At 43.1% G+C, this 23,654-nt stretch overlaps 1 protein-coding gene across 2 annotated transcripts in view; it reads right to left on the bottom strand.

The window, feature by feature from the left end:
- Nucleotides 1-23,654, bottom strand: part of LOC117763607 (PDZ domain-containing RING finger protein 4-like) — a 134,258-nt gene that overhangs the window by 31,551 nt on the left and 79,053 nt on the right. Inside the window, exon 1 of one of the 2 annotated variants that reach the window (XM_034588871.1) lies at nucleotides 18,960-19,385. The exons of the other annotated variant lie outside the window; for it this stretch is intronic. Within the exon in view, the coding sequence (XP_034444762.1) occupies nucleotides 18,960-19,028 (69 nt within the window). The 5' untranslated portion in view covers nucleotides 19,029-19,385. Of the gene's footprint in view, nucleotides 1-18,959; nucleotides 19,386-23,654 lie in introns of those variants that run through there. 2 annotated transcript variants of the gene reach the window in all.

Here is a 23,654-nt window from a genome sequence, read left to right as displayed (position 1 = left end):
AGTTGTACCTGGTCCACATTTCTTTTCTGTCCAGTTCTCCAGACACAGGCATCACATTTTAACTCCCATTAGTGAACAGTATTATAAAACACTATGAGAACAGTTACTTTCAAGCAATAAGCAATGGCTAAGTGAGATCTATGATCTATGAAATAGCCCTAGAGCACCACAGGAGAAGTTTTTAATGACGCAGCAGAATGCCTCATACAAAATGAAGGTCGTCCAGCTCACCTGCGTTGGTGTCCATCAGCAGGGATTAAGTAGCCTCTCATAGAAATTACAACAACGTCAGCCGGTGTATTTGGAATGTAATGAAACACCTGCCAAAACATGTTGAAATGACCTGAAGCTCTGCACCGTAAATGAGCTGTAACATTACTTTGCTCTTGATGGAGAATACATTAATGAAAAGTAGTCCACCTGGCAATTTTAATGTGTGCACAAAAAAAAAAAAGGAAAGAGGAAACAAACCCATCTTGATTAAGAACACCTGGCGCTGCTGTTGTTTGTAGAGAGGAACGATTTACAGGCAAAGTTCCTGATTAATGACTCTGCCATCTACGGAAGTTTCTCCAAATGAGGGAATAGAAAATGTGTTGATGAACATATTGAGGTGGTGGACGAGCTCCAGAGACGCACTTATTAGCTGGCACTTCAGAAATATTTTGACATCACGAGGAGTGCGCCGATGACTGCACTGGATCCACTGATTGTGCAAATAGATGGGAGGCTGGTAATGTGGTAATGGTATGCGAGCGAGGTGGTGGTGATGGTGGTGGTTGGGAAAGGGGGGGGTCTTCGCACTGCCATGGAAACCATAAGTAGGCCATGTGTGTGCTGTGTGTTTGGTGTCACCCGCTTCATAAGGCCTGTGCTCCTTTGGCTAATGGGTGTAATAAAGGATTGTTCATGCCGGAGTCCGCTCATTTATTCTCATTCCTGAGAATGCGAGGGGAGTGCTGCAGCAATCTGCCTCTTAACACTGGTTAATTCCACAGCAGATCTATAGTCCAACTGTGTCAACTGATGTTCCACTGAGGTACACACACACACACACAAACAAAGAAAGAAACGCAGTAGTATCTGTACAACTGCAAGGCCAAAGATTAAAATTTAATCAGCTATTAAGTGCAATCCCAGGCATGGGTTTGGATCCCAATGAAGCTTATACCCAGAGCCCACACCTGGACCACCCAGGCTGCAGAGGGGCTGTCATCTTTCCTGGCTCGGAGACAGGAACAGGTCACTTGTGGCTGCGGTGGCGAGGAGAGACACTCCTGCCAAACAGAAATGACAGCTGCTTGGCCTCCCCAGCACAGAGTGTGTGGTGTGAGGGGTAATGAAGCCAGGAGAAGGATACTGGAGGAGGAGAACAGCCATCTTCATGGGTTCTGGTTTTTATTTCCATTGCTCTGTTGGTCTCTGCACACTTTGGTGAGACGTTTCCTGGAATTATATTATGGCCCTAATTTGAAGTTTATACTTTTTCCAAGATCCACGTACATTTATGTGGTGCTAGCACTGCTGTTTATAACTCATCCAGTAAATTTATAAATTACTGTCATGTCTGTGGTACTTTATCAAAATAAACAACTAGATTATGGACAATTGACAGATAGAATCAGATCTAAATTACACTAAGGTTGTTTGCACAAGTGAAAGTCTAGACCAAGATCCAATCTGAGGTTCTATCTTTGTTACATTTACATTTGATCCAGTTAGCTGAGCAATATAGGGAGCATGCTGAAGAATTTAGTATCACATATGTCCTGTCCTAATCACTTACATGGGCTGGGTCTACCTATGTACCAACTACAGGCACAGTTATTGTCACTATCTAAAATGCGCCAAATTAACGTCTTCGTCCTTCAAACCTTATATTGACGAAGACAAAGACTGCCAGAAATCCTACTGGCCTGAGCCAGTCTTCCGCTTCTTTTTCTTCTTCTTAAGCTTAAAGCTGTCTCAACTTCAAATGGTCTGAAAGTCTGAACCATCCATCCTTCCATTCACACTGCAAACGAACCGGGTCATTGTTCAGTTCGATCTGGACCAAGACCACAACTTACGGTCAAACAAAATTTTGGTCCGCTGGTCTGAAACGTGGTTCACATCTATTATTTGGTTCGGATTAAATGGAAAATTCTGAAGATCTGGACCAAACATTTAGGTGTTAAAGTCCCCCTTTAAATTTTCAAACCACATGACAAAACAAACATGAATCAAATTAAACAAGATCATGGATAACGCAAGCACCATGCATGTGACGCAGACAGAAACTACAACAACAAAGCCATTTAATAAGCTGGAAGCTCTTTTTGATCTGCAGATTTGCTCCTCTGGTCTGAAGGTCTGAAACATTTAGACAACTGTTTCCTGCAATAACTTGTAACAGTCTCGTTTTCTCCATCTCCCCCTCTTCCCTATTGTACATTTTCCTTATTTCTCTCCCACCACTGACAGATGCCTAATTGTGGCATAGCCCTGCCAAGTGCAAGGCGCAAGGACACTGAAGCTATTAGTCATAAGAAGGCAGCGATGCATCCTCTGACCCCATCACACTCCTTGCTGCAGACACAAGCTCCGAAACTAGACACCTCGAGCAGAGGAAGTCTAAGAAGTGAGCCACAGCAGCGGGGTGCGGCACAACACACTGAAGTGGAAGTTTTTTTTTTTGTTCTCGTCTGCCGGACGGTGTGTGGTGTTGGCAAGCGATTAGGTTCATTTATACCACGGCAGCCGCTTGGCAAGGATCACCGCTCCACGTGGAGCCAATGTAACACTAGAATGAAACCAAATGGCTCTCTCTATTGGAAGGCAGAGGAGGGGGGGCTGTTGGTGGAGGGCATCTGCTCAACATTTACCTAGTGTTTTATAATTAGATGAGCGCAACTGCTTGGTAGCAAAGCGTCTGTTCCACTGTGATTCTCTGATAACAATCCTATGAGTTGGAAACAGGCGGAGGAGGCCTGGAAGCCGAGACAATTAGTGAAGCTAATAAAATATGAACCATATTGCGAGGGAAAGGAAATCTGTGTTCAAAACATACAAACTGGTGGCAGGGTGAAAGTTGGTCATGACAAATGCTAATTGGTCCTAAGCAGCAGTAGGGCAACCTGTTTAAGCCTGCTCACATCTGGCACTCTGGGTTTCCTCTTCCAATCTGTTTCACGCATTTCATTTTCTGCCAAAGGATAAAAGCTCAGTGGGTGCAGAAATAGAGTTTATGTGAATATCCTATGATGCTAGACAACAAAAACTACAATACAAACTACCCCACCTCCATCCCACTGGTTTGTGGAAGTGCTTCAGTCACAGTTTAAAATCAGCTGACAGTTGCAGGAAAACAGGTTGAACTGTTTACATTAATTAATGATGGCTCGCTTTACTTTAGTTGCGACAGTAAATCAGAGGAAAGTGTCAGCATGCATAAAAGATGTCCACAAAGATAAGTGTTAACAGTTTTGCATCTTTACGAGCAACTCCATGTTTCACAAGCAACACAAAACGGTCTATAAAATATCTAAAGCTGCTGCTGCCATACTTCAATTATGGCTGAGATTAGAGCCTGACACATATGGATTTCAACTGTCTGACTCCTTAGATGTCATATGAAATGCTTATGGCAAAGAAATATAATTGAGACATATATTTTTTTATCAAAGTATAGAATTAATAATAAATATTTTTTCACATACAATGTAAATATCTCTTCCGTTTATATTCTGCAAAATAAAAGTGTTCTTATCTGCACATTTCTGCAAAAATAAACCCAGATACCAATATGTTTCAGAGGCTTATATTGTCAGATTATATTGATCAATCGATAAATCTGTCAGGCTCTAAGGTTACCATGTGTCAGCTCGGCAGTTTAATCTTAATGGCTTTGTTTACGGAAAAACTGCAGTAATAGTTAATTGTTGTTTGGAGACCAAACATGGTCCTTTTAAAGTTTCCTTTTAGTGTAACATTTTGTTAAAAAGTATTTTCTTTCCTGCCATGAGTTGAGCACCAGCACATTTATGGAAAAAGACTTAAAGCAGCAGAAACATTTGGTCTGGATCTTTTTTTTTTTTTAAATACAAAGAGTCACAGGCAGTTTCTTGACCTTTAGTTTCCACTTTCACATTTCTTTCTGCATATGGATTAAAGTAATACAATCTCATGTGTAAAGTAATATTTAATGGCTCTTGCTTTATATTTCACCTAGACATGAGCATCTAACCTCTCATCTAACCTATTTCACAAATTATGGAACTGTACTTGACTTTACTGCTACATTTTATGAAAGGAACAGAGCAGCAGGTTTTCTGGATGGAGTTTAATTCTCCAGAATCCGTTAAAATGCAGTTCACTAATGGAAAACAGCACACCGCAATTTATGGTCCTCGGCTAATGGACATTTAGCACATATGAGTAGAATATATTTAGCATGGGAAACTGTGAATGAACCAACCTGAGCATCCTGCAGATAATCATTAATAGATATGCTGCCTTAACAATTTCACACACTCATGCTACAGTCAGGATTTGTCTCTTCAGAGATGCTAGAACTCTTCTCTCACCCTATTTCTTATTTTAAGTCACCTAAACTGTTGTGCTGTAAGTGCTGCCGGGGAAGATCCATGTGTGATAATCTCACAGATGGTTGGTTTTCACAATTCATCCAAACATTGTTCCATAAAGAGGCTGAACATGAATGCCAGTCATACTATTTATAACCAAAGTGAGCTGCATTCCAAGCATACATTTTAGTTTTATCCATTGACTGTATATAAACAATGGATGTAGACTCTGGGTCAGGAATGTGAAGCCAATGCGGAAGTGCCTATAACCTGTATTCTCTTTAATGACGGCGACTCCACTTGTTGCAAGAAGAGGGACATTTCTATAGAAGTCTATGAGAAGATGACTTTAGTTTATTGTCTCAATTACTATAGTTTCAAATTTTATCATTATGTTCATTTATTAACTAAATCCTTTAGAGTAAATTAGACAATAAAACGTGGTTTGCACTGGGGTAATTTTTCGGATCGCAATTTTCTGTCCAAACCTGACCGACCCTGAGAGAAAACTCATTGAACCATAATCCAGACGCATTTTGTATATTCTGTCCAAACCCGAACCATTTTCCCAAATTACAGGCACGAGCAGCGGAAAGCAACCCCGCCCACACGACCGAACCCGAACCGAGCCCAAATACCATTGAACACATTTTCTCTACACCCAGCCAGACCAGGTCAGGTATCAACACTCTGATAACAAATGCCATACGTATTTTTATAGCAGCAGATAAGCAGCCACACTGAAGATGGTGAAAATGCCAAACTTGAGGCTTCAAAACGGCAGCTCACAAAACAATGGGTTACAGTGGGCTTCCACTTGGTTGGCTCCTACGTTTTATTACACAATGATATAGCCTCCTTTTAGTAAATATATATTTATGTTGAGGTAGGCTAATCATTTCAGCGAACACAACCACCATGCAACATCTGTATTAATTAACATTTCATGTACAAGACGTAGGACCTTTGCAGGCATAAGAAGACGTGGAAGTATATGTTAGATTTACCCGGGGCCGTCACTGAGCTGCAGGCTTGTCAGACAAAGGCAGAGAGGAAAACTACCAAATTCATTCCCAAAAGCAAACAAACAAGTGTGATAGATTTTCCCCAAGCAACTGGGATATTTCCAGACTCCGTGTTTCCTGAAATACAACTGTCTCCCTGGAGCTGGGAAATCTAGTGGAGAGACACGCACCGTGGCTCCCCTCTCGAGACTATACAAACACATAAACACACAGAAGTGTCAAGTGGGAGCTCTCTCCTTGCTCCTTGTCCTTTTTTTAAACACAGCATTCTGTCAGTTCCCCGATGAATCGCAGCCCTCAGGTGAAGGAGGTATCCCATCCTCATCCCACCCCCTTTCTCTCTCTCTCTCTCTTAAAACATGCTCGGCTATTGATTAATTCACAAACTAAAATGCACTTGGTGTATAAAAACAGACATTCGTGTATTGATTACTCCTCAGCTATTCCCTCAGGCTGCTTCAGTTCCGAGGCACGCCTCTGAGGAAAGCGCTGTTTTTAAATCAAATTCACTTTTCTCCTGAGTCAATATCAGACCTTTTCAATGTGACCAGATGCAGTGTATATGACTTACATAAATCACAAACCTTGTTCACGGTGAAATAAAAGTGTAATTTCCCTGATGAGTGTGTTTGGCTGTTGCTTTAAAAATTCAGCGGGTTCCTCTGTGTGTCTGTGTCATGACAGCAGCCGCTCCCACCTCACATTTGACAAGCGACCGAGAGAAACTGACACGGACCGATGACACTTAGAGTAAGTGACGTGCCAGTGACACTAATAGACTACCGCTCAGCGCGCCCCTGACATTATGCAGTCTTTGTCTCGTCTTTCTTGATCCGTGTGTCTCTCACAGACGAGTTGCACCACAGGACAGTCAGACTGACAAAGGCGGAGTCTGAACCTGCACCAAGACACTCAAGGTTTATCTACTGTTAACTTTTTAGCAAACTAAGAGTCATAAAGAATGTTTTGCACATGTTAAAAAATTCTTTATATATATTTCGTATTCAATGGGAATCCAAAATCCAAACTCAGTCAGGCTCCACCCCTCGCTCCTCCAAATATAGTTACTTTTGGATCAAAAAGATGATGCTGACCAAAATACCAGATTTGAGGCTTCAAAGCAGCAGCATGGTGATGGTGGTACCTGATGTAATGTGATGAGTATGAGCTTAAGCATCAACTGAAGTGGCCCTGGTGAGTTTGAATCCAGTGACAAAAAAACAGATTAAAGGGGTCCGTTAAAAATGGAAACGAGGCAAACTCATCATGAATAATAAGTGGAAGGTAAAAGCTTCCCTTTTTGGTCGGCAACTCTTTATGACTTTAGCCCAAACTGTGAATTTGGTTTGCACAAGTGCATTTAAAGGCTTTATTAAATTACGATGCCTCATAATGAGTCCAAAGCCCCACATTTTCAAGCTGAGTCTGTATGTGAATGAGCCAGGTGGCCCCCTCCTCAGTGTGTCAGTGTGCCTGCGAGTGTTGAGGCTGTGAGGAAGGAGGCCTGGCTGGGAGAGGATCTGGGTTGTGTAGGAGGCGCTGGGTTGACTCCAGTGCTGCGGGGGAGAGGGAGCGCGGCCACCGTTCCAACCTCACAAAGAATGCATCCACTTCCTACTGTGAACTTCTGCTGGCTGCTGTTTCACAACAATGTGCTGTGTTGTAAAAATGGGTTCGAAAATAGAACTTCCAGGGTTTCTCGTACGGAGCGTTGACATTTAACCAGCTCTTCCAAATTTAAACTTTTATTCTTGCAAATTAATCAACCCACTGACCTGCTTACCTCAAATTCCAATGCGACTGGACATTTAAATAGGCTCTGCATCCGATTAAATTACATTAACAGTGAGGTGTCGCTCCACATTGATGAGGCATTGATTATGTGAGAGAGGCTGCAGGTTTTTAAAAAGCCATTGTGATGCACTCGTTGCAAAAACAGCTCATTAAAAGCCGGGGCCTTTGAAACTGTGTCAGTGTGTCAGTGTGACAGTGGCAGCGACAACAGAGCCGAGGAGCCGCTCGCCACGGTGGACTTGAACACATCGCCACATTGCAACCTGAAAACGGAAACACAATCTTCATTAGAGAAAAGCTTAGGGCTTGTTGTCCGGCTAATAATAGGCTTCCTGATACCACTAAGTTTTGGATTCGTGCCCTCAGGAGTGACTGTTAGATCGCTAATGTAACTGCAGCGGCCACACTCACGGAGCATCTTATCGCTTTCCCTCCCCAGGGTCTGGCTGTGCAAGCCGCGGAGGAACAGGGAGGTGTGAGCGTGTCGGCCTCCCCATCAAACGGCTGTCAGGCCGGGGCTTATCACTGGAGCTGCAGGGGGTGCCGGCTGACCTGTGGAGTGACACGCAGCATGGCTGCCTCACCCGGGGGGGGGCTCTGTGTCACCCTGATACCCACCCCTCCTCCTCCACACTGATCTCCTGACCCATGCCTCTCTCTCTCTCTCTCTCTCTCTCTCTCTCTCTCTCTCTCTCTCTCTCTCTCTCTCTCTCTCTCTCTCTCTCGCCTGTCACAGACGATCATCACCTCGAGGACTCGTGCAAAGGTTGAAGTATAAAAGTGAGAGTGAGGTGAGAAAAGGAGGGCGGAGGAGTAAAGGACAGACAAACAGTGAAAGGGGGCTGTCACTGAAAGGGTCCACCTCAGGAACCCAAGGCTTTGTCACCTGTTTCTTATCGAGTATATATCACGCAGGCAGCCCCTGCCCTGACACCGTCCTATTTCTCCAAATGTCAGCGTGGATGTCGGAGCCGATATCTCACGGATGAGAGGAGACTGGACGCTGAACACATTGTAGGGTACAGATAAGGGAAAGTCAGTGCTTTTTTGTCAGGTTCTCTCTCATTTCACCGGCTGCAGAGAGAGCAGCTTTGTTTTTGTCACCATCCAGCAGCAGCACTGAAACACTCACAATGATGCTGATCTCAGATTCATGAATAGAGACAATATAAACCGTTATTAAAAGTGAGTTGTTTTTTTGTTTACCTTTCCAGTTGGCTCTGCTGAAGCCAGCGAGGTCTAGGATATGATTAACCTCCACCTCCCTGTCTTTTTGTTTGTTTGTTTGTTTTCTGGATTTCGCAAAAACTACTGAACTGATTTCCCTGAGAATTGTAGTAACGGTGGGACATGGGTTAAGAAATAACCCAATCAATTCTGACGCATATCCAGACAGAAGGGCAGATCTAGGATATCACTTTCTTTAACATTGTGAGATTGAGCATTATTTTAATACATTTTCAACAGTTCCACAGAAAATAATTCCTCGATCTAGATGAAAAAAACAGATAAGGGAACTGATTTCTATGAATGTGTGAAATTTGGTACAGCTTGATTAAATTTAAGGAGACTGTTGGGCGCCATTCTAGTTTAACAATGCTACATTTGGCTTTCAGTCAGTGATATCATACGATGATTATATGGACATGTTCTATACTCAAAGTGTTGCTGTCCAAATTAAATTGGCTGATTAAAATGAGCTTTTGAAGGTTTTGTTTCACACATGTTAGTGTTTGTATCTGATGTAATTTCTAACAGTGCAACACAGTTCACTGCTATGAAAGTCAATATAATGTTGTACGTGATTTTCAATATTGTAATATATATATTTATTTATATCACCTGAGCACTCATAGCATTTGACAACTGAGCCAAGGAGACGAGGAGTATTGTATTGTATGATTAAAGTTTTTTCTCTGAAATTTTTAAACTTTTACTTTGTCAACCTTTACGACTCAATATGAAGTTAAATTAAGATCAAATATTCAGAGCTCAACACTTTGCTGTTTGTGGACTGTGTGGGTGTGGTTTGGTCAGATTTCATTGACAGTGGCACCTCCCCGATTGTGTTGTCTAGAATGAAAAATATACACTGCTGAATGTTAAGAAGAAGGGGCCTTATCTAAAATGAACCTGTCAGTAGAAAAGAAAGGAAAAGGAAAGGGAAAGAAAAAGGAAATGCTTTTGGGACACTGACAAAAACCATCCCACAACCATTCTGATATAAATTCATGGATTGGAAAATTCTAATTGTTTTCCCCCACTGGAGCCCTCACTTCTTCAATTACTGAGATCAACAACAAAAAAAGAAATCTCCCAATTGACAACAGTTTAAGCTTTGGTAGAAAGTTGAGGGTTTACGTGAGATCACATTATTCAATACAAGCTTTGTGGGAAAAATTTGCTTCTCAAGGCCTTTGAATATCAGAGGTACATAACTTTTCATAGCTGTTATGTCTGTTACATTTATAGAATATTTTTCTGAGATGAAATCCTCTTCCTTCTCTAAATTACAATCGCCCACTAATTGGGAGGAGAAGGGAAGATGCGTTCTCATGAATGGCAATAAATTAATGAGGGCCCTTCTGTCAGCTTAAACAAAGATAATCAGCTAAGAGGCACCCGGGATGCAGCTGCACAGCCCTCTGTCTGTCCCACAGTTCTTTGTTTTTAACCAGTGTTTGTAGTGAAAACCACAAGCTGTCAGGACTGTTTGCACTCCACACACACACACAAACACACACACGCGCACGGACACACGCACGCACACATAGAATTGGAAAGCAGGAACAGTCCAAAGTATCCCATCACACACTCACACAACATATTTAAAGCAATTAAGCACTGACACCAACCCGTTTAGACAGCAACACAAATTCTGTACACACACAGTCATATTTCTATGAACAGTCATGTAAGCACAGAGCAGAATTTTGTGTGTGTGTGTGTGTGCGTATAAAGGGATAAAATAGGGCTGCTTTAATATGCATAATGTCATGTTGTGAGTCACACTGGGGGAAACAAGTCATGGCTAATAACAAGGGGGGCAGTAAAATATGCCTCCTTTGTCCTTTGTTTACTGGCAAATAGACAGTGACAAACAAAAAGACCAGGACGGAAAATACTTTGGTATCACCCAAGTCCCAGTAACATGCAGTTAGCCAGATATTCTCACACACACACACACACACGCACGCACGCACGCACGCACGCACGCCAACTGAGTCATTTTACACAGGGTTTCATTCATTAAATAGATGCTCTGGTTCACTGGGGATTAGCATCGAGATACTCAGGCATGTAGTTTATTTCCCTCGTCCCTCCAGCGGTCTGATTTAAGTTGACGGCTTTTGATCATGACGAGCATGTGAAAGTAAAACACGCGCTAAGACAAGGCTCAATATTACTCATGGATGACACCACGCTGATGTCATCCTCATTCGCCAAATTGAGACTTACCCAGAGTGAGATTATCCCCATGAGTTAATGAGGTGATGGGAATTTTTTACCTCCACCAAGAAGGTTATGTTTTCGTCTGCCTGTCTGTTAGCTGTAATGCTCAAAAACCACCAGATGGATCAGCCTGAAATTAGATGTAAAATATGCCTCCTTTGTCCTCTGGGTCGGGGAAGATCCCTTTACATTTTGTTGCGGGTCGAGATCAGGGGTTGTTTTTACTTTTTTAACAGTGTGAGACACTGCATGCAGAACAATTCATGGATGAAGGGAATTGGAATTTATGAGTGTGTGTAATTTGGTGTAGATCCAAATAAAAATCATGATCTAGTGAATTTAAATGTGGTTTCATAAGGGGACTGTTGGGCCTTGGTGGAGGTATACACTGTGTCATTCTAGTTTTAAAAAGAAGAAGAAAGGATAGGTGCGTGAGTATGACAACATCTGGGACTTTTCTTTCTTTTATAATTGGGTTCTTGTTGTTTCTTTATGCGTACATTAGACAACAACCTCCCTTCACCACCTTTGCCTCGGAGCAGAAAAACTCCAGACTACACTGAACACACGGGAGGGAGATGTGGAGAAATTCTCCGATAAACAGATTTGTTTCCTTAGGGAAAATGGTATCTCCTGGTTTTGTTTGTGTGCAGCTCCTCCTCGCACATAGGTGAGATGAAACAAATTCTGAAGAGCAATGCTCACGTCGGGTTGGAGAGATGTGACTAGACGCGGGGGTCTGGAGTTGATGCGTTGGCTGAAAAGGTCAGCTGGGTTCTTAGTGAGATAAGACACAGATGAAAAGGAAAAGGTCAATTCATCAGCTCCCTCTTAAATCCCCTCTGCTCCTTCATAGCTGAGATTAAGTGGGCTGACTGATAAAAACCCATTGACTTCATGTCTTGTGGCAAACGTGGCATCATCTGTATCAGAGCAGTGCAGCAGCAGCACCACACGTCTCCAAGTCAAAACAAGTGATCTTGACGAAAATCCTTCTTTTTTTTTTTTTTAATCGAACTTCCTTCTGGATTTCCCCTCATCTTACATTTACATTGTATTTAAAAACAAACCATTTCAATCCAGGAGCAGTGAAGCGATCAAATGTGTGATTCACACAAAATTAGATAATGAAATCTCCAATCATACAGTCAGCGTGACGCAGTTATGCAACACACAAATATGGAAATAGCTTCGGATGCCAAGAGAGGGGAGCTATAGAGTAAAGGAGGAGGTGTATATACAGCTTATTAGTGAACAGCCAGATGAAAAAGATCATCTCAGCATATTTAGATCCCAATGTTAGCAGGAAGCAGCGACACTCAAAGAGCTGGAGCTGGCCATGGGAGTGAGGCTGACTCAGAAATATGGTTCTTTATACCACACTGCCAAGGCAGGCAGAGAATTTGTGAATGTATGCATCTAATCTGGACTCTCTCTGTCTGTTGAAAATAATTAAAGTGGCAAAGAAAATCTAGATTATTCATCAGGCTAATATTTCCTGGGTGGACACAAGATCAATCAAGCAGCGTGTCTCTCCCTCTCCTCCCCCTCTGTCTTCACTCCTATCAATTTTAATGGCTGAGGGACATCCTTCAAAAAAAAAACATAATGGGACAAGAAGATGGATGAGAACATTTGCAGCCGACTGTCTCTGCCTCAGTGGTGAGGACGGGGTGGGGAGGGAGGGTGATAGCAAGGTTCAATAGCCTTAATGTACCATCAAAGACATCACAGCCACATGCAAACTCATAAGTGGGAGCATTTGTATTTATGTTTCTTCCCATGTAAATTTCCATTGCACATGGGCCTGCAACATTTCTTTTGTGTTATCAACAGAGAAGAAGTTTCCACTTAGTTTAAATTAGGAATAAAACCATTGATTATACAGTGGATGTGGTGTAATATGTAATATACTGGTATTTATGATAACCATGACAGTTAAATAATCAAATATTTACATTAGGTTATAAAGAATATGTAGGCTAAATAATCACGGACCTCTTAAGTAATTCACACACTCAACATAGTAGGGGTTGGTATTTTGTAATATATTGAGTGTAATTCATTTGCTAAATAAGAAACAAAACACGCAATAGACAAAATAAAAAATATAATTGATAGCATTTTTTTCAAACTTTCTATAGACATCGTGATATCTAATTATTTTGAATTCTTTTGATAAGAATGTTGAAAAAAACCTGATATGACAGCTCAAATGTACTATACAGAATTTCCCCAAAAGTTTTAACTGAATTCAACCTAATTTTAGCTTCTGAATGTTATTTTGGTTGATAAAGAGTAATTATATTATACCTTTAGTGAAAAAAAGCAGCTCATAGAATTGGACAAAACATGATTAAAAACAACAGTAAATAGACGGAAGATGTAAACAGACAATAGAACAGGACACAGAATGGTTCCTTGATGAACTCCCTTATCAGTTTTATGGAGATTTTCAGTCACACACATTTTATTCTGATAAACAAACAAATGCCAGTCAAGTAGTAACTTTTCATCAAACTTATTTTGAGGTGAATTGCCAGAACAAAAGAACAAAAAGAAGCAAAAGTTTCTTGACCACTCAGGATTTGGAAGTGCTCCAACTGTAGGTCAACTAAGAATGTCCATATGTGCAGTAAACCTTCAAGGCACTGTTTAACTAAAATAAAAATGTTCTCACTTTGTAACACTACAAACTACATTCAGACCTAATGCCCTTTCTTACACAAATGTAGTCTTTCTGTGTGTGATCCATGAAGCCCAGACGAGCCTGCCAACATATCTCTGAGCGCCTGGCCCCTGTGATAGCTGCTCAACCTTTTATTGAATGCATATGCATTACACACATGGCCAGTGGTGTCGCAGACGCGGCAGCAAGTCAGCCTTGTCCTCCTTAGACCGTCTCCGGTCCACAGGTTTCACATCTGGTGCTACTACAAAGAAAAGAATATACGGCCCACAACAGCAGGACCGAACCCCTGGGACCCACCTTCCACCCCCGTGAACAAATGAATTCCAGATCTGCTTCATTTCACTTCTGTCCCTCCCGTCCAGTCAACCTGGTGACATCGCTCAACACGACGCGGCTAAAACCCTCAGATTCCATTACCGTCGACCTCATGAGCGCTGTCTGGAATTCATGAACACAGCTTTCTGGTTTCATAGTTGGAATTTCCACTGTGTTTTTGTTTCCTGTGGACGCGTATGTGTGTGTGTACACACTGTGGGTGCTTCATTCTCATTCATATGCATCAGCAAGTTATCAGGGACTGCTGTGCCTCATTGAGCTGGGAATTGCTGCTTTCCATTTATTTCTCAAATTCAGCGGAGAGTGACTCTGCTTCTGTCTAATACAAACTTAGAAAACTGGTTGTGCTACTTTCCAAACATGTAGCAACAGAAAAGAAACCCTGGCTTATTGGAAAATTACAAAACAGGACAAAGAAATATGGAGTTTTGTGCTGCACCGTGGAGAATGAAATTCATTAGCCAACAACATAAACAGTAGCTGTCTGCTACTGTAGCCCAGTGCCGGCTTAGCATCATCGCTAACTGTTGAGTTTTGACACCCTTTGGGTCTTTTTGTTTTGATCGCAATTTGCAAAGAAAGTTTTTTGTCAAAACACATTTAATTAATGCATCGACAGACACGCACACTTACAAAAACCTCATCCTACACCACATAACTAAGCTTCGGTGCGTTGTTCCTCTCATCAACATCTGCCATCCTGCTAATTAGCCCAAAAAAGCCACACATCACTGGGTTTCAGTGGTGCACGGACAATGTGTGACACTCACGAGGAAAAGGGGGGTGCTCACAGACACAATGGGAATTTCAAAGCCCTGCCAGATCACAGAGCAAATCAGATACAGTATGTTATTGTCTGCAAAAATGGCTTCTGCAGTCTGGTGGAGGAAGCAACGAGTCTGACTGTCCGCATTGGAAGAGCTGTTTAATCTCAGGTCAACGAGGCTGCATCTTTATTGACCAACGATGAGAAAAAAAAAAAGACTTCCAACTTCTTCTCCTCCGCACAGAGGGGAATCATTGGAAGGTTAACATGGATGGGATCCAGCAGAGAGCAGCCTGGAGCAAAGGTTGAAACAAATGCAGTCAAAGGAGATGAGCGATCAGAGGAATCAAAAAAGAGGAAGAGAAACAGATGGAGGGATAAACTCGGAGTGCATAATCCCACAAAGCCCCCTTATGAAACCACTGCAGGGAGATCTTTAGTTGGACCTACACCGAATCCAACCCACTCACATGGCAGATTTTTTCCCCTCAAGATCCATGAGAAATTTTGAAAAACAACCTGTCTTGGAATGTTCAAAAAGTGAAAGAAAAGTTCCTGGATCCACACAAACATTTAATGGGTTCTTCCCTGACCCATAGGTCCTAAGTTTCGTGGTTATCCATCCGGTAGTTTTTGCGTATTCCTGCTACCAATACAAATACCAAACATACAAATACCAATGGAATTGTAACCACCTTAAGCAAAGAAAGTAGGAGGCTGGAAAGTGAGAAAAAGAAATAGGCTAAAGGAAAAGCGAAGAAAGCTGATTCAATAACTAAAGAAATCTCAGCCGTGTGAGATAGCTTTGCAGCCCAGCTGAGAAAGGTGAGAGCACATTTCCATGCAGAACACCAGTAGCTGCGAGAACAGAGAGAAAAGGAGGTAGAGAGAGGTAGAGAGAGGTAGAGAGAGAGAGAGAGAGAGAGAGAGACATAAATCTCCCACAGCTAGGGGTCAGGCAGACGGGGGAGAGTGTCAAAATTGTTTCTGGGCTGTGAAAGGGAAAAGGGGGAGGAAGGTGTCTAACCAACTGCTGTGACCGAGTCCTGCTCCTCGAATCAACCTGCAGGAAGGGTAGATCAGTCGCACTGGGACACTGGCAAAACCATTACTACGTTTTATTTTGAAAATGCATCAACTACGCTATTTGGACTTGTAGAGGCGCTAAAACATAAGTTTAGATACGCTGCTGGCCCCATTTTAGTAAAAAGTCCGAGGCTGCGTTCAGGTCTGGATGTTTGGAAACAATGAGATAGACACTACGGCTATCACTTTTTCCAAAAATCAAGTCGAAAGAATTTGACATAACACACAATCTGTTTGAATATATTCAACACCCCCTCCTATGGGCGCCCAGTCAGACAAGGTTGAACACTTGATGTGGCTCCACTCGTCTGTGGTGCCTCCTCTGCTGCTGCCAACAGGTGAGCCCACAGATTGCATGGTACAAAGATGACAATGAGCTTCATCATTACTTTGCTGTCCACGGAATTAGAACCTAAAATACTTCTCAGAAGCTCTGGTGATATGATTGTCTGTTGAGGACGGCTTTGCTTACTAGCGAACTCTATTTTCGTAGAAAAGCGACATAACATTTCTGGCTTACTTTACTAATAGGTCAAGCTGACAGTTAGCGCCCTCCGCTGGATCATAAGACATACTACTTCAGACGGTCTGATGCTCTTCTCGACTGTATATTTAGAGTTCAAACGGGTAATTATAGATCCAATACAAAATGTTCCCCTCGTGTTCAAATGAATGTTCGAATTTCGAATAAAAAGTGACAGCCCTCGTAGACACAGCTTCCAATTTGGTCTATTCAGGCATAACGTAGCCTTCGCTGATTCGTCAGACTCCAATCACATGACCCCCTTCAACATGTATAATCAATCAATCAATAGTTGTCTTTGCTAACAGCTGTTGTGCAGTTAAAATCTGCATTTTTACAATGATACAACTGATTACGTGTCGGAAACGTGCTATTATTTAAGCAATCTGCAACAATCATGTCCAGCAGGACACACATACCTTCCTGTGTACATCCGCACGTGCCCAGTGTATGCAAGTGTCACGTGATATGTGTTTCAGAAGTGTTAGTATGGACGGGGATTACAATTGATACTGAGCCAGAATGCTTGTTTGGACACAAATCGTTTTAGTTTGAAAATGGATGCAGCCTCAGAGTAGAGAATGCGTGCGTGTGTGTGTGTGTGTGTGTGTATATATATATATCTGTATAAAAGACAGAAAAAAGAGCAGAGCCAGGAGGAGCTGAGCACATTAGGCAGATGAAAGCGTGCATGTAAAGGAGAGGGATTGGTGATGAGTGGTGCTGCTGTCACAACATACGTCTCCTGACCACAAAGACACAGTGACACACTTCTGTAGCTGCAAGGAAACCGCCACCTCGAGGGAGACTCTTTCTACGAGCCGTGTTGCTGTTTTCATATATCTGCTGTGCTGTTGCCGAAGGGTGCACCTCTTCTGTGTTCTGTGTGCTCAGCGGACATGTGCGTAGAGGAATGTGTGCGCGCAGGACTGATGATTTATGTTGTTTTAATTGATGAGGGTTCCTGTTAAACCCAACAATATCAATTCCTCTTAATCCTCTTTCCGTCCTCTTTGTTCCTCTCCCTGTATTAATGATTTTTTCACTTATTTCCCCCTTCCCTTAATTTCCCCTTTACCCTCCTCCCCTCCCTATAGCTCCTTTCCGCCAAATGCATCTTTAACGGCATCCTCTCTATTCCCATCCCGGTCTTTATCCTCCATGCTCTTCATCCTTCCCGCCTTCCCTCCCACAGCGGTGATCAGAACGTTGGTGCTGATGCTGCAGCTCCTGCCTGAACCAGCTCACTGTGTAAGTGGGAGGACAGACGTGTCGGAGAGCTCCTGTCAACAGCAAAGTGTGCCCTGGAGACCGACCCACTTGGAGGAAATACTGATCCTCCTTTTTGCTAAACAAAGAAAAAAAAGTCGATGCGAATCTTAAAAAAAAAAAATAAATAGTGCTGAGAGAGGTAAAAAAATAAAAAAGATAGGCACCAACACAGCACTTTATTTTTTATGGTTCTTCTGAGACAGACACTGCTGCGGTGGCAGACCCCTTCGTGGTCTCTTGACAATCCTGTCCGTTTCATGACATTAAACCGACCATTAGAGAATTCAGCCTTGTTCTCTGCTGATCTAGAAGCTTGCAGCGACACCTCCTATCAAAATCTGACTGGCGCTGTCCGTCACCAGAGTTTGAGAGAGAGTCTCAAAAGTTACACGTGACGAGCTGAAAGCATCAGTGGTTAAACCAGGCTCTAGTTTACCTCCCCCCGCCGCTTCTTCCTCATGCCGTCACCTCACAAGGGTAAAGAGAGACATTCCACGTCTAATTAATGCTCAGGATGGTTGTTTAAAACGGCTAATGAGGCTGTGATCATGGCGGCGTGAAGACAGGCGCTATTGGAAAGGGGGAAACGAGCACGACTCTGCTTCCGAAGAGACACATCGAGGTTCACAGCTATCACTGTCACAGGAAGAGGGGCTGGAGGTGGGTAGGTGGAATCTTATCTGATCTGCTTCCCCTCAGTATATGACACCTATTGTCTTCTGCTTATCTCTCCGTTAACTCACTAAATAGCCAGAATAAATCGCAGAGTATGGGTTTCTTATAAAAATGCAAGATACTCAGTCGTCTTACGCAGCGTGAATGAATCCTGAACCTTGTGATGCAAAATGGTGATTTGTGAATATGGGCTATACAAATATAATTTGATTTATTGATCTGAAGCTGTTGCAGAAACGTTGAGTGTGTTTACGTGCTGAGATCAATACCTTTAAGACCAACGTGTTCTGCTGCCACATCACTGAACTCTCTCCAGAAGTACCGAAAGAAAACTTTTAATGAAACCCCAAATACGTTCAACGACACCTTCTAAACATCGTCACGAAAAAGGCCTCAGAAGTTGGGACAGATTTACCACGTACAATTTTCTGCATGTTCTCAGGTGCTTGTATTCTAAAGGAAAAACTTGCTCCCTCAGCAGGATCAATGAGCCACACACACTCTAGCTGCTCTCTACGCAACTGCTCGTTACTCAAAACACATCTGCTCATGGGGAACAAGCCTCTCTCTCTCCAATACGCTGCCTCACTTTCATTCTGTGTATCCATCCCTCATTCATAGCTTCTTCCATCAGCTCCCTAAAAACGCCCCCAACAAGGCTCCTGTCTCCTCTGTCCCAAAAACAAACAGCAGCATCCTCTCTGCATAACACACATGATGGATCACACACAAACAACATGCACAATCGATGCCAGAGTTGGCCGTGCCTCACCTGTGCAATCTCATACAGCAGCTTGTAGTGTTCCTCCCGTTTCTGTAAAGTGCACAGATTGCAGCCCATTATAGTAGTCGTGGCAACGCCAGGCGTCCAGTTCTTTCCCCCGAGCAGTGGCGTGTACGGACACAGGGGGTCACCCTCCACACCGGAGCGCCGGTTCTCATCAGTCACCCCCTTAGCAGAGCATCTCTTTCAGGCATCCCATTCACACATTCAGTCAGTCGGCTCAGATGAAGGCAGAGCTCCAGCTGAGTCTCACTGATGAAGGTTCAGATGATGATGATGGTGATGCAGCAGTGGCACAAGTAGCAGCGGACGCCTCAGCCAGTATGTGTGTGTGTGTCTCGTCTCTCCTCTCCCCGCTGCCGCTATCTCACAGACTCACACACATGCACACACTCGCACGCCGGAGTTGTGACTCTCGCTCACTGAGACACTCCCCCCTTTTTCTCTTCAGCAGCCTCGGCGCCACATGACTACACCGATACCAGCTCATGAATAAGGAGAGGGAGCGCTGCCATATTCATGAGGGGGAGGTGGACGTAGGGGAGGGGACAGGGTGAGAGGGAGGAGTGCGATAGAGAGCGCGGGAGAGCTGGTTCATTAAAAGTGAGACAGTTACACAATAAGCTCCTTTGTGTGAGCAGCTCCTGCGAGGAGCTCGGTCAGGGAAGACGACGCGGAGACGGCACAGTGCGGCCGGAGGAGGGCTTCTGGGGCTGATGGGTGGCCTTCCAGCATCTGATGCAATTCATTGAGCGTTCATACGTGGACGTGCTGTCATGTGGTGTCTATTTCTGATGGAAATGAATCCCATCGGTTCAGGAGAGATTGAGCTGTGAATACGATTAAAAGACATAAAGACAATAGGTTTGTAATCACGTGTCAATTAAGACAGTGGCTGATACACAAATGTAATAGCTAACAATATTGATCAAAAATATTCTTCACATTTTCTGGTTTGTTGCTTCCTAAATTAGATTATTTTCAATATTTTATATAGTTGTATGAAATTATAAAACATTGTTATGACAAAATATACAATATCAAGTATATTTCAAGATATTTCAAGATATTACCTAAATGAATCAATTAAAATAAGAACAGCATGAGGTAAAATAAGATGAGATTAAAAACTTGAATTGCCTTAAGGTTAAAAAAGGGTTGAGCTTTAGATTGTTTTTCCATGTTGCAGGTGTATGATGAGAAAAACTGAATTTACCCCCATTAAAAGTCCGAAGTGAGGTGATGTAAGGGGGTAAAAGATCAATAAGGGCCTTATAGATAAATACAAACCCAGTGTTTCTAAACAGAGAGAGACTGGGCCATCCAACATTGGTATAGAACTCATAAGTATTGAATCTTAGAGCTGAGAGAATAACTGTGTCAGGGTTTCAGCCAAAGAATGCATTTATACAATGTCCCCATAATCTAACACAGAAAGGAAAGTTGCCTCAATAAGCATTTTTGTGCAGCGCAGAGGGAATCATGTTTTATTTTAGGTGGTTAAAAGAAAAATAACTTCCAAATGTTCTTATAATCAGAGGTTTAAGTCTAATCTTTTGCAGATTTTCAGCTTTTCTGTGCTTTATGTGAAGATCAACCTCACATCTTTAGTCTTAAAGCCCAGGTTGGACAAAAGACTCAATATGATGACATCATCTCTGGCCTCAAGAACTGGGACTGGGACACACTGGAAATAGGCAAAGACTTCAGAGACAATATATCCACCACAGCCTTCCCTCAAAGTGTGATAATTACAAGACAATAGACCTTAGCTATTGTCTCAGCCACTGGGCCCCCTTTCAGGAGCAGGAAGCAACACTAACGAGCAATAATTGTTAATAAATTGGCCCCCAAACCAACGGCGGGGCTCGCTGTGGAGGATACGGCTAAAAGTAGATGAGCGCTCATCAGATGGCTACTGGGCATCCCACCCCCGGGGACTCCGTAATCCGATTTTCTGGGCTTTAATTTTGCTCAGTGCCTGGAGGCGAGCCAGACACAAACCTAAATCATACAGCGTTATTACGGTTAATACGTCCTCCACCCTTCCTCTTCCTCTCCACCGCCCCGCCGCTGTCCTCGCAGCTATCTGCTCCTCATCCTGAAGAAGCCACGAGGAGTGGGCTCTTTTTTCTGCAGTTGCCAGGCAATATCAAATCCATGAAGTGCTGTTCACTAAAGAGTCAATTTGACATGAAAGGGTCCTGTTGGGAGACTGGGGAGCGGGGATATGATATTGCATTTGATGAACAGGGGTGCTATACTTGCTCGCCGTATAAAATGGACTGTGGAAAAAAGAATGTGAGTCAGGCAGTCCTCTGGAAGGGTATATCAAGGACTGAAAGCTGTGAAGTGCTTGTACACAAGGAGAGCTCGCCTGTCTAGTTGTTTGTAGTCAGCACAGAAATGAAATGTAAAACATTGAGGGTCAAAAACAACTGCCTCCCCGCATGCAAAGACAAATACTCAATTGTAAATCTGCTGACGGTGTTTGATATCAAAGCACCTTTAAAGAAGCCCGCTCCGGGTTCAGGTGTGGAGGACAATCGCTCTGTGGTGTTACAGCCGCTGACCCCTAAAGGTTAAGATGCTCATCGGTCACCCAAATGGTCTTTCTCATCATCTGTGGTGCGAGACTGATACAGTAGCCTCTGCCTGCGGTCAAGCAGCACCTCTCCCTGGGACATGCAGAGTGAAGGATGCTCGGTGAGAAGTGCATTAGGACTGATAAGAGCTCTCCCATGTCGCTTTATGGCCATCGGTTTTACATTGTGACAGCGTGAATATACCTGAGCCCGCATTTCCCATGCGACCTGAGGGCGAGACTGGCACATTATAGTTACAGTTAGTAAAACCATTTACTTTCTGACAAGGTGAAGCTTCGCTGGATGCCCCATTTGTCTCTTTGCCTGTCCCTCCGAGACCGTTCTCATGGAAGTTATGATCAATGTTAACAATATAAAAAAAATTGTTTAACGTTTATAAGGAAAATGAAACTAGCTACTAGTGTATTAAGTCTGTATTTCATATTGACAACCACTGATTCCCTCCACTCCTCTTGTCCTTTTCAACTTCCCGGCTGTCCTCTCCCACTGTCCGGCGGTCGTTCATCATTCGCTCTGTCCTTTGCCTGCTCGGGTAGAAACGAGCTCTCGGCCGTGGCCATTCTCTCGGTTAATGGGCCTCACATCACGTGGCACGGAGAAGCGATTTGTCCTCACCATGATGGGTGTATTTTGAGGTTTCTTCAATTGCATTTCTGACAAACTGATATTTGAGCTCACCTCAAAACTGGAGGTATAACCTGCAGCCAAGTGTGTAATGCAGGTGTACGAGCCAGTTGTAAACCTTGGAGCTGTCAGACATGTTTGCCTGACGCTGCCACAGCCTCTGTTTCTGTCTGTCTTGTCACATATATGAACAGTACATGTTCATGTTACTGTTGTAACAACTGCACAACTGATCATTGTGCTGCCAGTGTATGATTGTTCCCCTATTTTCTTCAAGAGCAGGGTTTTTCAGTTTGAGAGCCGGACTTACTGGTCTCATGTTCAGCTTTTGTGATGCTCTCACTCAAACCCTGCGCTCGCACTCAAGTATACTCTGCTTGTGCTTGGATTTCCTTCGCTGCAGCATTGGCTCTTCTTCACGCTGCTTCTATGCAAAGGTCTGCTCTTGGATGTATTTGTGCAACAAGTCTGTCAAAATTCAACAATCAATAGAACGCCAGGTTTAGGGTTGACAAAGGAAATTGCCCTTGCTCTTGAATAGAGATAGAAAAAAAACATTACCAGTGTAGCACTGACTATGTATAAAGACGAACAATATGAACAAAGTGAAGCCAAATTGTCTTGATCGCCCCCTGGTGCGTACTGCGTATGTCATAAACCCTGCTTCCTCCATGTAAGTGAAAAAAACTAAAAAGTCAAAGTACACGTCAGAGAAATGGTTTACAAACATGGTTTCGTCCAAATGTTAATTTTCCTGGTGAGTTTGGGTTTAATTTGTAATTGGATGGTTTAAAAATGGGCTGAAACGTCATGATTGAAACTGAACTGAATGGTTTAGCATGGTTTTCAGTCGGGACCTCGATGCTGCGGCTCCATCCCCTGATGGCTACTGTGCAGACTGTGGCTCCAAATGCCATCATCAGCGTTCCAACCCTGATATTTTGGCTTCATTTCCCGATAGTGTGAGGAAGTGGAGACACATCAGCCATCTTCATTTATAGTCTAAAGTCAGCAGAAAACACATTTGAGACTATTTCTTCAACCATCAGTCACCACAGCACAAAAGTTGGATCCATTGGATATTCCACTGCCTTTAAAAAGTAGGTCAAACATAGTGTGTATTTTTCTTTTCCATTCAGGCAGTAACTCTTCAAGATGTTTCTGGCGGCTCATGATCTGAAAAGCTGATATCTCACACATCACAACTACGAGGTGAAATCTAATAGACACAAAGCTCAGGTCTGACATGGCTGCCTTCCAACAGCTCATGTGACCTTCACAACAAGATGAGCGTCTAAAAAGTGCTTGAGATTTAATAAGAGGCAAGTTGCTGTGATAACTTGTCTGTGGCGATGTCTGTCAGGAATATCAAGTGTCCCCACAGTGTTGGCTGCTCCCACACACCAGGTGGGCAGAAATCCCTTTGGCGCGAGCACTGGAAACTTGTGACGAT

The sequence above is a fragment of the Hippoglossus hippoglossus genome, chromosome 6 (genome assembly GCF_009819705.1).
Source record: "Hippoglossus hippoglossus isolate fHipHip1 chromosome 6, fHipHip1.pri, whole genome shotgun sequence".
Classification (NCBI taxonomy): Eukaryota; Metazoa; Chordata; class Actinopteri; order Pleuronectiformes; family Pleuronectidae; genus Hippoglossus; species Hippoglossus hippoglossus.
Note: the sequence above shows the minus strand (reverse complement) of the source record. Positions and strands in the feature narration are given on the sequence as shown.